The sequence below is a fragment of the Fringilla coelebs genome (assembly GCF_963513975.1).
Source record: "Fringilla coelebs genome assembly, chromosome: 2".
Taxonomy (NCBI): Eukaryota; Metazoa; Chordata; class Aves; order Passeriformes; family Fringillidae; genus Fringilla; species Fringilla coelebs.
This window is the reverse complement of record NC_140029.1, coordinates 15,702,345-15,716,349: the sequence shown is the minus strand read 5'-3', so window position 1 is coordinate 15,716,349 and position 14,005 is coordinate 15,702,345. Positions and strand designations below refer to the sequence as shown.

The 14,005-nt window shown below is 35.8% G+C and overlaps 1 protein-coding gene across 2 annotated transcripts in view; it reads right to left on the bottom strand.

Annotated features, from left to right (window-relative positions):
* The window catches only part of RPS6KA3 (ribosomal protein S6 kinase A3), a 74,091-nt gene that overhangs the window by 10,388 nt on the left and 49,698 nt on the right, over positions 1 to 14,005 (bottom strand). Inside the window, exons 10-17 of one of the 2 annotated variants that reach the window (XM_084226523.1) lie at positions 13,801 to 13,871; positions 9,383 to 9,471; positions 9,053 to 9,117; positions 8,852 to 8,954; positions 8,544 to 8,668; positions 6,655 to 6,777; positions 5,136 to 5,225; positions 653 to 811 (exon numbers count right to left, since the gene is read on the bottom strand). In XM_084226523.1, the coding sequence (XP_084082649.1) occupies positions 653 to 811; positions 5,136 to 5,225; positions 6,655 to 6,777; positions 8,544 to 8,668; positions 8,852 to 8,954; positions 9,053 to 9,117; positions 9,383 to 9,471; positions 13,801 to 13,871 (825 nt within the window). Of the gene's footprint in view, positions 1 to 652; positions 812 to 5,135; positions 5,226 to 6,654; positions 6,781 to 8,543; positions 8,669 to 8,851; positions 8,955 to 9,052; positions 9,118 to 9,382; positions 9,472 to 13,800; positions 13,872 to 14,005 lie in introns of both variants that reach the window. The other variant, XM_084226522.1, reaches the window with a different exon arrangement.

Below are 14,005 nucleotides of genomic sequence, written 5' to 3'. Positions count from 1 at the left end.
TTGACTTTTTCCTTGCACCCTTATTTTCTGCTTTTTCTCCATCCCCTTTTTCTTGTTTACTTAAAAATGCAACACAACTTTTCTTGCCATGCAATTATTACACTGTCCTTCTCTATATTTGAACTACTTCCTCTGTCTCCAAGATAATTTCTCAAAGTGTTAATTTTCTGTCTCCTACAAATTCCTGACCCTATGGTACAGGAGTTACAAGTCATAAACCATGTTCTTCAAAACCAAGAAGTCAAAAGAGTTACAAGTATGACAGGTGGAAAATAAATTTTCAGGGTATATCACAGGACAAGACTGAAGTTGCATTAGGTCCCATGGCTATACAACAACACTGGTCCTAGCACTTCTTCCTGGACTTTCTTCCCCTCATATCCTCTCTGTTAGTAATTATCTGCATGTTCCACAGAACTGCTGATAGACTGCATGAAGAACAACAGAAACAGTTACATCATCTCAGTTATCTGAACACATACAGAGCTGATAAGGAAAGTTTTGATTTCAACACAAATTCCTGCTGCAATGTAATTGTTTATGAAAAACTACTTAATTACCACACAGAAGAATGTATCAAGATACAAGTTTATGCTTCTGAAAGAGAAGAATATTAATAGCTAAAAACATTTTGTCTGAGAAGAAAACTTACCCCTTGTGTGTGAAGATATTCAACTGTTTTTGTTATTGTGAACAGAACAGCACTAGCTTCTCGTTCTGAGAAAAATTTTTGCCTAAGAATTTTATCCAGCAGTTCTCCTCCTTTCATAAGTTCTGTTACTACATAAACATATTTTCCATCATCATACACCTGCAAAAAGTACATAAAAATTTAAACTTCAAAATATTTATTATCTGCTGTCTTCTGTGAAGCACACAGAGATAGTGCAGGTGTGTCTACAAGCCATTTTCTTCGATTGTTTTTCCTGTATTTCATAATTCACACAATATCCAAATGTTGTTCATCTTCAGAAGTGAACACAAAACAGTCACAAAAAGGCAATGCTGTACCAAAATAACACAGAAATACTGGCATGGAAGTGTTTAAAGATAAAAGGATAAATAACAGGGTAGTGTCCCCCACACAGGTTCACTAAAACAAAGGAAACCAGACATGAGAAATCAAGTAGTAAAAAATGGAAACTAGTCTAATTAAGGCAAAACCAGAGCTAGTTCAAGCAGCAGTTATTGCACCAAACTGGAAGTATAAACAGAGATCATTCCAACAGTCAGACCAAAAAAAAAAGGAAAAAATTAATCAAAATTTATCTCAAATAGCCTCTATGAAGTGAAAAACGCCTAAAACTTATACATTACTCTGCACACTATGCCAAAGTCTATAAGTATTAAAATATGCATATTTTATTCCTTACTTCTAGTCATGGAAAATGGCTCAATTTTTGCATGGATTTTATCATCCAGGGAAGCATTTGAGAATTCTTTACATTCTCACCAGAGGGCACTACAGACTGAGTGATACCAAAGCACATTTGAAGGTACTTACACTTCAGCATTTCATTTCAGTTCCACTTCCACAGAATTACAAAATGGCTTAAGTTCAAAGTGCCCTTAATAATCATCTAGTCCCAGCCTTCCTCCATAGGCAGGAGCATGTTTCACTAGATCAGGCTGCTCAAAGCCCCATCCAACCTGGCCTGGGAGTTCTCACTTAATCTAGAGACAATTCCTGGTTTAGTGAAATCTTTTACAGACTATTCCCTTTAATCGTTTCAACCTATTTTATGGGGATGTCGTAATTGTTATTTTCAGTAAAATGTGTGAAATAAAAAACCCTTGTGTTTAAGTAGAAACAATTATCAAAATTGTCGTAAAATAAATTTAGGAATAGATATCAGCTAAGCAACAGAAAATAAGAATAAAAAAGAGGTTTTTATCCCAATTCCCTGGTCTTATGCTACCTGGGAAAAAGTTGCTAATAAAGTTCTAAGCATTAAAATTTTTGTTCTTCTAATGATACTAAAAGGATTTATTTTCTCAGTAAATTAAAAAAAAAGAATGCTAAATAATTCTGTGGGCCTTACAAGCTTATGATCTTAAGGAGATGACATGATGAGTTTCTGTGTTCTCATTTAACAATTTTTCCCCCATGAAATAGCTGAGCACCTGAATGTGTTTGTATTAGGACTTTAAAAATAACACAGTATTCAAAAGCAGAATTATCTAATTCTAGATAGTAAACTGGATTTTTTTTTTTTAATAGGCATGCTTCCTCTAATCCTGGTATAACATGGAGAGATCAGCTTATTTCATTTGACATGACAGACATCCACATCTCAGTATTGCCGAATTCAAGCAAAATTTGCGTTTGATTACTATTTTATGTGCTGGTCCTGTCGGCTGGCCAAAAAACCCCACAGATAACTCACTCCAAACAAACCATTCCCCTTGCACCAACTCCTCTAATGGCATTATCAACTTAAGTCGGTTTTGAATAAATACTGATGAAGTCTTCTTCACAGATGCACAGTATCATGCTAAAATCACAAATGTGACACTACTTTTTAAAATTAACTCTGAGCACAAGCCACAGGTCAGTCAGTATGCTTGCTCTACAAGGTAAAGTGGAAGAAACTATAGTGAGAAACAGATGTAGGCGTATGAACAAAACATAATGCAAGGGAGAAAGAAATCAAGGTTTTTGCCAAGAGAAGAAAGATTTTACAGACATATTATGAGGTATTTTGAAATCATAAATAAGCACTTGGACAGGGAGACTGGATATCTTGTATTCAGGTTTCTAAAATGTTTCTGAAGAGATTCTTCAGGCAATGCTTTAAATATCTCAAAGCAGGACAAAAGTTCTGTTACAGAACAGTAGCTATTACATAAAAAGGGTAAAATACTTATAATGGTCTGGCACAGGAAGCTTCTAGGTAATGTTTTGTTGGAAGCTGTGTGCTTCCTCCCTTCTTACACTGTTTCCTAGGCATGCACTAAGGGCCTCTGTCAGAGGCAGGATATTGGATAAGAAGGATATCTGAATTAGCACAATATAGCTCCTTTTGTTTATATACTGGGTAACTGAAAAAGACCACTGATAACAATCAGAAGGAAAACCCCCAGAGGACTGTGCACTGCAGAAAGAATTTGGTCTCTTGAATATCCATTGTTTCAATCCAAACACCTTCAGAATTAAATTACATAAAAAGGCTGAACAAGAAAGGCTGAACTTCCATCTTAAGCAAAATTCAAATATTACTGCATTTCTTCTTGAAATAGAAGAAAGACAGAAATTATTTCTTGCAGAATAATAATTTCCAAAGCAGGCACTTAAATGCTGAAGTATTTTATTTTGGCACTTCAGATTAGAAACATTTAAGTTTTGATGTGGAACTAAATGAAAAACTGAGCAAATCAACAATGAGTTTTATTTTTACAATAGTACTTTAGAGTTTGGTACAAAATGGTGCTGTAGAGTTTGAGACCTGAAGGCAAAACCCTCCTTATCTTCTCTGAAAGCTGTAATAGCACACCACTAAAATGTGGGATATGCAAGCAATCTGCCCCATGGGTCTATATTAGGACAAGAAAAACGAAATGCCAAATTCTTACAGATTTATACAAGATTCTATTACATATGAATTCTATATATCTTTTCTTACACTGGACATCCTTCCATAATCTTGCTTGAGGAACTGATCTTGAAGCAGAAGTGAGAGTTTCAGCCTTTCTCCCTTTGTGGGTTTAAGGCTTTTTTTTTTTTTTTGTAGTCTCCTATTTGTGTATTGCTGTTGCTGTGCATGAAAGATGGTTCCTGCCGTAATATGACTGATAGTAATAAAAGATTAATTGCAAAGTGAAATAATTCAGCATATATTGCAGCTGTTTAGGACTGCCTGGATTTCTGTTCTCAATGTAAGATATTCATCATGCTTAAGTTCAGGTTAATTGCTTGCATACTGATGTTTGTCCTCCTCCTTAAATAACAAACGCTGTGTTATTAAAGTAACACATGAGCCCAGCATACAGCACTAAAAGCACCAGGAATGCTGATGCAGGTTTTGTTCAGCACAGCTCTTTTCAGGTAGCTTTACTGTCCAACCACATGAAACAGAACAGAAAGTGGGACTGTAATTGTGGTGTCTTGCTTACAATAAGATAAGCTCCCTGGTGGGCTCCCCTCAATATCTACCTTATTTTCTCTGTCCAAGAAAGGGCCAAACAGTATGATATCAATAAAGTGAAGACAGATTATAGTAGATCAGCTTCATGCAGAGTTCTGTAGCGCTCATCTCTATGGTATTTATGAGCTGTTGTTTTAATGACTTCAAAATGTCTGACAATCTCCTTTCAGCTGAGCTCAGCTTCCTGGAAACGGTTTGCTGTTTTGCCTGAGGTTTGGTTTGGGGGAACAGAATATTTCCCTGCAGTCTAAGAAAGTCATTAAGGATATGCCTTTTTAATTTTTAATCCCCTTTAATGAATAACCAAGGAGACAAAGACAATTTTCTTTTTCAGTTAGGTCATCAGAATATACTGTTCACTATGAAAAACCTTTACCTCCTAGTTTATGTTATTCCTTGCTTTTTATGGATGAAATGTTTCCATGGTCAGATCAAATAATACAAGGAAAAAATACCTAGATAGTGCTTATACAGAGGCCAGATAAAGATAATAAACAGTGAAAACTGTGGACATGGAAAGATTTTGTCTACTACTTGTAGTAATACTACTTGAGTAATACTTGCTACTGTCCATGAAAATTACTTTGGGTACTGTGCTAACAGTGAGTCCTTTGTTATATAACAATGTAGATTAAAATTGCTTTTGATTAATGTAGGCAAAATCAGATTTAAAGTTAACTAAGCAATCAAAAAACTTCACTGATCCTTTAAAAACACACCCAACATTAAATAAATTATTCTTGTGCTAGGATTTATGAAGGATGAATTATTTGACTCCTTAGAATAACGCTGCACCACAATATATGCATCTTCAAAAGAAAACACAGACATCCCAGTAAAAAACTAGATACTACTGAATAAATTGCGTTGTTTTATTTTTAAATAGTGAAAAACATGAACATAAATCTAAATATGTAGCTTCTCATCTCTCAAATTAGAAATGATTCACAATTATAAAACACTAAAGGATGTCTTTAAAACACTACTTACATCTTTCAGGGTAATAATATTTGGATGCTGTCCATAGCGCAGCAGGATTTCAATCTCTTCTGTTGGATCTCTTTTACTCTTGTCAATAATCTGTAAGAGCACATACAGACATGGGCATTATTTCTTTTTGTGGATCTAGTGTAATGCTTTGGTATGCTTATTAGCATCAACAGTCAAGCAGTATTTATTGTTGCAAAAGGCATAGACTATAACCAAAACCAAGTTTGTTAAATTGGAAAAGTAAGGCAAAGCAAAAAATGTTGGGAAAAATTAAAAAAATTCTTTTGAAAACTATTCCAGAGGGTAAGTAACCTAACCTCTTTGGCTGTGATAAATAATGCAAGGCTGTTCAGTAGATAAGACTTCAGTGATCCATTATTTAATAAAATGGGAAGTTCCTAATTTAACATGAGATACTGGTTGGATGATGCTAATCAACTGATTTTCACAATGCTAATCTCAAACATTTGGTGCAGCAAAAGAAAGCAGGAGAGAAAGAGAACAAAAAAAATTCTCAGTTAATTCAAACACATTCATTACAAAAGTCCATTTGAATCTCTGGCTCTGAAGTTCACCTTGTTCACACAAGCAAAATAAGGTTTTGCCCCACTTAAAGGTATTCTTGTTCTTTTCACTTTTTTCCTCTCCTGAGCTGCAGAATTTCCTATAATGTCTCTTCCATTGTTGTGTTACCCTTTCATCCTTATACCCATACCCTGCTAACACATCAGACACTGGTACCTTATTCTTTTTTTCAAGATACCTTGAGGAAAAAAATGCCCTAACAGAGGCAATAGAAAAGCAAGTGAATCTTCACAACAAATGTTACAGCTGAGGTTATTATCAGCTATGCCAGGACCTTCTTGCAGTTTCAAGAAATTACTTCAAATTGAAAGGACAGAAGTCAAATCTGTTCCTGGCCAGAACCAGAATAAAAATAAGTATTTAACTACCAGATTGAAACTGGAAGGTTTAGAGGAGGCAATCTACATAGTTAATTAATCTTTGTATTTTACATAATTAAGTAGTAAACTGTTCAACAATTCAAAAAGAGAACTGCCCCACAGAAGAGGATTTAAAGACTGCTCTTTTTTTTCCACTTATAAAGTCTGCTAATCCATACTCTTGCTTTCATAGTAACCATTTGGTCCCAGGTTATTACACAGAAAGACAAAAAACCTTATCATTGCAGTTCTCGGAAATCTACTGATTTCAACTGAGAACTTAATGCATTCATAGAAGTGCTAGAAAGCCCTACAGAATAACAAAACCACATCAAATACCTTGCTGAAAACCAGGAAGACAAAACAGAGTTGAAGTTTATTCTGGAAGTTATACCAGACTGAAGATTATTATGAACTCCTTACCCACTTGAGAATTTATGAATTTACTTTTACAGCTGCATATAAAATATTTTTATATTGCAAAAAATTAATCTTAATCTCTGTGTTTCTCTATGGCAAATAAAAGATGCCCAATGTTAAAATAGGAAAAGTATGTTTTATAACAAAGTAATTACCTTTACAGCATATTCCATGTTTGAAGCTTTATGAACACATCTCTTGCAGACAGAATAAGAGCCAACTCCAATATCTTCCTTTACTTCATATCCATCAGTAAACTGAATGCTGTTCCTGTGCAACTGCTACCAAAATAACATTATCAATTAATGAATATTCTTAATGTGTAACTGATTTTTTTATTAAAATAACTTTTAAAAAATTCCTATTGATTTGCTTAAAATTTTAACTGACGACTCTACTAGGTCAAAGTGGTCTAAATCCCCACTACCTTCTGTTCAAACTTAGTATAAGATAAATTATATATTACACATGCTGTAAATAATGCACACTGTATTTTAGAAACTGATGGCATTATTTTTCTGATTCTGCTTAACTAATTTAAAGATAGAAACTCCAAATCAAAAAAAAGAAGACCTCAAGATGAAATAGTGATACAACAATGGTAAAGAAGTATCACTGTTTTTATTATCGGAATAGACAGAAAGCCAGCTGGAAAATTCAGACATACTGAATAGAATCAGTTTGGCTGGAATTGCACGCAATGGCAGTCAAAAATCCTTTCACAGAAATAAAAAGCTGAAAGGAGGACAAGTGCTCACTCTTGTAAGGGAAGGAAATGGTGTTCTAGTGTATGGAGTTTGTGCAAAGGATGCAAAGCATTTGCAGGAAACCATCTGGGTATCCTGCAGCACAGAAAAGAGGAAATAGGAGTGAGGAAGTTGTTGAGGGGCACAGAGGAAACGCAGCAGAGAAACAGAGCTTTACAAGAGAAGGAAACCATATACAAAGAGCAATAATGCCATTTACAAAACTATGTGAAAATGAAGCAGCACAGAGAAGCTTTCAGAAACTTCTAGCAAGATGCCAGGATCAGAAATAATTCTGATGCATATATCAAATCAGAAAGCTTCTTGAGAATAAAAAAGGTCTAAAGTTATATTTAAAAAAAATTTATTACACATGAAACTGTAATGTGTAGAAAAGCACGTTGTGACAATTCTAGACATGAGAGTGTCAATGAAATACAAGGCTTATTCACATTCTGTATAAATTGTGGGGTTTTTAAAATTTTCTCAGACATTTTCAAAATACCAGTGCGCTGAAAAATAAAAATAAACCAAGTCATACAAATAAACCCAAGCATAAATCAAATCATTTATTCCTACCTATACATTAAGAGGTTTTCAATACAATTTAAATAATGAGTTGGTTTTCATGACTCAGTAATTATTAAAAGAAGAGAGAGGAGGTAGAAATACAATTTTTACAGAGGTCTCCTCTTCCAGGTGACAACCTCACAATTATTCATACAGGAGACTCTACTGGAGTCATCCAAACACATCAAGGAAACCAAAGCTTGAGTGTGCACTGTAACACTGACTTCTAAGATGCACTGATATCGGTCACAAAAAGCAGAGATTAGCTAACTAACTTCAAGTGGCTTAGCAGGGACAGAATATGTCCTGGGCCATGGATTCCAACAGTCCAGAACATCCAGATACAATTCACAATCACAGTCCAGTGCCTCCTAATACTGCATTGCAGGAGTCAACTGACATTTTCATGTATGGGGAAAAAACCAATAAATCAATATATCTGTTATTCTACTCCACCTTATAATTATGGCTTGACATTAAAGAGTTAATACAGTACAGATGTTAGAAGGTTATCATTTAAGGTTGAAGTCTGTTTGAACCTGTAGCTGCTCAGTAATTATACAGGTCCTGTACCTTTAGAGATTTTGTTTGGATGAAATAATCTGGTCTTTACCTTTCTTGGCTAAAAGACGACAATAATTTTGTCATGATACTTCATTCTGTGACATGGAAACAATCCATCCACCAAGAGACAGCACTGATTTTTTTTTTTAATTAGATGTACTCACCTGAACAATTGAATGCACTCCAACTGTCTGCATTGCTTGGCTTTCATCATCTGATGCAATAGCTACAAAACTAAATCCCCGAAAAAGCTGATGTGCATTAGCACTGGGTGGAATACCAGGCGAATCTGAAAAATACATCATCTACTTACAAGCAGAGTCTTTAACATGTAGATATGAGATCAAGTACTGAAATTTTGGTAGCACCTTCAATTTGTAAAGACAACAATTTCTATCAAATTTTGAATGAAAAAAATCAATTCAAATTCAATCTTTTGAATAAGTAAATTCTCTCATTTATATCTCTTTACCTTTTGGAGTTTTTGCTGTAAATTCAGGGTCAAAATAAAATGTATCTTCAGGTCTGCCAGTTGCAGGTTTAAAAGGAGGATGAATTTCTCTCCGGTACAATTTCTGAAGAGAAGGGACAAATTGTAAGTGGAAAAGTTATATGATACCATAAAAGACTTGATCAAGAAATTTACTGGATAGATTTTTAATTAGATACTCACATTCCAATCTATTTTGGAAAAGAATGCATGCCTCTTAATTTCTTCTACTCCATCTGGACCTGCTCCTTTTATAAGGAAGAAAAATGTCTATGAATTATTTTCTTCTTGGTCAAAGGAATGGCTATCAAAATTATATTTCTTATTCCTTCTGCATTAACTTTAGATGTATGACTAACAGAAACGATAATACTTTGGTGATCACTTGAAGGGCATACTACATTCTTCCTTTAAAGTCTATTTTACATAGGAAACAAAATTTTAGTCAGTTTAATGATCACTGATGTCATGAATATTATGATCAAATTAAAAATATTCTGCTAAAAACTTTACCTAATCTGTTTGCTGGGTTTCTTTTGAAGAGCATTCGCAGGAGACTCTGTGCTTCAAGACTCAAGAACTGGGGCATTCCGAGTTTGGCCCTAGAGAACAGAAATAATTAATAGCATACAAACATATCTAGGTAAGAATTAACTCTGTATTCCCCCTGTCCTTTGCCATTCAACAAGTCCATAATACATGAAGTAGCATCACTGAGAAATTGCCTTCAGACATCAGACACAGAGCAAAAGTGCTGTCAGTCATGTAAACATGTTTGGGTTTTTAATATTTTTTTTAAGCAGTTTATTATTTTCAGTTATGACTCAGGAACTTAAGTAGAGGAAAAGGTGGAAAAAAACATAGAGAAGAATAGCTAGAGAATAGCAATTTATAAACCTGTAAATTTTCATTATATGCTTTGATCCACTTATAGGTCCAGTTACTAGCAAATGACACCAAACAAAGCATTCTGATAGTTATATAATAGAAGAACTAAGAAAAGTACCACACTATGACACACATCAAGATGACCCTGGAAACAAACTAGAATACAGAAACTCAGTTAAGGTAGGACAGATCTTGCAGAATTAGCTGGTTAAAAAAAAAACCAAAAAACAAACAAAAAACCCACTCCTCTTTTCCTTTTTGCTCCCCTCCCCAATCTATTTCAAATAATACTTTTACAATATGCCAGCCTTAAATTTTTAGATTTAAGTTTTTGTACTTTTATTTCATTTTGTTTTGTAATCCTTGTCATATTTTCTTCCTCGCTATTTAATGTTGAGCCTTCATTCTCTCAATGTTACTAGGTCTTACTTTTTCTTGTAACTATGATAATGGGAAGGAGGGATATAATTCCCTCCTTTCCATCACTAATTCAACCTGCAGCTTGTATTTTTCTGTAACAGTCCATGACACAAGCTCTGTTTTTCAATCAGAACTTGATTTGTCTAGTACTCCAGGTATTTGTATATATTCACCTCTGTATCACTTGTGTAAAGGCATATGTGTTGCCACTGTTTCACTATTCAGTACTTTAAAACTAGAACATAGTACATGTTCCATTCCTTTCAGCATTAAACAAGCCAGGGCAGGGAGGAGGAAAATCTGAAAAACACTGGCTTCTTTGGACTCTTCAATAACGTACTACAGACACATCAAGGCCACCAGTGGAGGGGAGGAATGGGCAGTGGGCCATTCAACTCTTTCTGACTGGCATGCACCACCACCTTGCACAAACTGCTGTATTAGGGACATGACAGAGGAGAAGGAAAGGCAATTACCAGGTCCTCAAAGTTCCTATATTATGCAACTACATGAGTGACAGCAATTTTTTTCTGACATTCCTGATGGACAATGGCAGAATTTTATACGAAGGGATAGCTTTTAAGTAAGGGAGAAAAATGTTTAAAAAATTAACTTTATTGCAGCAACCTATGATTTCTTCAAACTGCAGGGTTTCCCAGTTTTAGGTAAAACACACAAGAATAAACAAAAATTTCTCTTGATAATGTTGTGAGAAATAAAGAACCCTTGAAAAAATTTGTTGTAAGAAGAATGCATTTTCTGTGGATTTTTAGGAAGAGAAGGTAAGAAAAACAATATATCGTAAATATACACTTTGGAAACCAGAATTCATAGGCACATCTGTCCATTTTAAAGTTTTATGAAAAATTTAAGGAAAACTATACTATATATGTGGAAAATAAAAAGAAAACAGAGACCAGAAAAAAAGTGTGGACTTAATCAGAAAACACTTCAAAATATCTTCTGGTTTTCAGCTGCTTTTATGACCAAAAGAAAAACACTTCTATGCAAGATAATAGTCATAAGAATACAGAACATTAAAAGAGGGTAAAATGTCTTTACATCATAGCACACTTTGTGTGCAGCTATTTGAAACCATTAACAATTGCAAAGACTAGAAGGTGAAAAAAGTTGGAAAGAAGTTGTATCTCATTAAGAGATACATTCTCAAATGAAATCTGAAAGTAATTACAGAATCACAGAAACCTATATTTGCTTAGGTTGGAAAAGACCTTTAAGACTATCAAGTCCAACCATTAAACCAGCACCACCCAGTCCACCACTAAGCCATATCCCTAAGTGCCACATCTTTCAAAAAAACCTCCAGGGATGGTGAATCAGCCACCTCCCTGTGCAGCCTGTTCCAACCCTATACAACCCTTTCAATGAAGAAATTTTTCCCAATATCCAATCAGAACCTCCCACAGTGCAACTTGAGGTCATTTCCTCTCATCTGGCTGTTTCTTACTATGGAGAAGAGACCAACCCCCACCTGGCTACAGCCTCCTTTCAGGTGGTTGCAGAGCGATAAGGTCACCCCTGCACATCCTCCAGAAAAAACAAACCCAGATCCCTCAGCTGTTCCTTACAGAACCTGTGCTCCAGACCCTTCACTGGCTCCACTGCTCTTCTCTGCACTCACTCCAGCACCTCAGTATCCTCACAGTGAGAAGCCCAAAACTAGACACAGGATTTGAGGTGCAGCATCACCAATGCTGAGTACAGGTGACAATTCCTGCCCTGGTCCTGCTGGCCACACTATTGCTGACACAGGCCAGGATGCCATCGGCTTCTTGGCCACCTGGCCACAGGCTGGTTTATGTTCAGCAGCTGTTGACCGAGGCTCCCTGGTGCTTTTCTGCCAGGCAACTTTGCAGCCACTCTTCCCTAAGCCTCCATGTTCCCTTAGGCTGTTGTGACCCAAGTGTAGGACCTGGCACTTGGCCCCAGTGAACCTCATCCTACTGGCCTCATCCCATCGATTCAGCCTGTCCATATCCCTCTGTAGAGCCTTCCCATCCTCCAGCAGATCCATATTCCCTCTTAGCCAGGATAGGGGCACCTGCAAGCTGTCACTCAATCCCCTTGTCCAGGTTGTTGATACAGATGTTAAACAGGACTGGCCTCTCGGGAACACCACTTGTGACCGGCCATCAGCTGGATTTCACTCCATTCAGCACCACTCTCTGGGCTATGAATGACTATGAACATCAATTACCTGGAGAAATGCAAGGATATTCTACATGGCAGCTGAATACAGAAGATATTTATAGCAACAGTGAAAAGACTGTTGAGGAACAGGGCAGAGTCACATGCAGGCAGAGAGAAGAGAAAGATATGACTCATGAAACACACAGAAAAAAATTCATGGCTCCTGAAGCAAGTGAGAGTGCAGCAGAACTATCTCAGTCTAGCTTCTGGTAAATAAGGGATGGTCAGAAGGAGTTTATGCTTGCTGTGAATAGATAGAACTTTTTAGTTAAAAGACACTGAATAATCACAACATGAAGATTTGATCTCACATAGTGCTGAGGCAGCAGAAGAAACTAGCATCACTAAATACATTTGCAAATAAGATGAAGAAAAAAACCAAAGAATAACATAACATGTATGCATTATGAAAGCAAAAGCCAGGAAAATAATGAGTATGTTTTCTAGTGGTTTTCACATTCTAATTATTTACAGAAAAGATTAAAGAGTTCCATGTATTTATTTTTCAAAACAGGCTTTTAGTGCAAAAAAAATTCCAGCTTTGATATATGGGTAGACAAGTGGCTAACAGGACTGAGAACAATGATAAACAATGAAGCAGAAAACAAATTAGAAAACTAAAACAATCATGAACTTCCATGGAAAAAAATGGCATTAGTTAAAAATAGATGGAAACAGAGAAGTGAACCTATGATATGAGGAAACAGACTTGTTTGCACAGTGTTTGGCTACAGTCCCAAAAATGGGGCATTTACACCATAGGTTGTCCTAGTTTAGAGAATATGTGGGGAATTGACAAGGAAAAAGGCAGACCTTCACTAGCAAAAACAAGAACATTAACTGCATGAAGGAAAGCAATTCCCACAATAGAGCTAATGCAAAATCTACGCTGAAAATAGCAAAGGGAAAAAATGGAGCTAAGGCGAGTCATAGGAGAGTACAGAAGGGAGGAGTATTGGGGAGGCTAGTTGTGGGGAGCATCATTAATATAAAGAGGTGGGGTGAGGAGCTAGTAAAATAAAGAAGGATGAGGAGTGAAAATACTTTCTCAAAAAACCTCCAGAAACCTAAAACAAAGGAAAAAAAAAAACCCGACAAGGAAAAAATGCACATGTTATCAAAAAGGGTAAGAAAGTTAAAAAAATTTTATGGAAATAAGATGGGAGAGATCATGTGGTTGGAGAAGTTATTATTACAGATTAAAGAGCTGCTATGAAATCCTTTGTACCTGGTATGGTGGAGGAACAGTGAAGCAAATTAGATAGGCAGCAAAGGGAATTAATAATATGGAATAGGGAGTGAGGATTTACCAGTACCTTTGAAAATGAGGGAGGAGTAGAAATTAGATATTGCAGCCCGGAGGGCATCCCTGTAGAATACCTGATGAGATATATAAATAAGAGTGTACTCACTTGAGAATCATAGTCATGGTTTCTTTTCTGTCTTTCCCTTGGAAAGGTAGAGTACCAGTGAGCATTTCAAACTGTATAGAGTAAAACTTTCATCAATTACATTACCTGGACAAAAACTAATTTTTGACAAAACTACTTAGCATCTTAACCTTCCAAAATTCATGCATGTTAACAATCAAGTCTGAGCAAAACAACTTCATTGTAC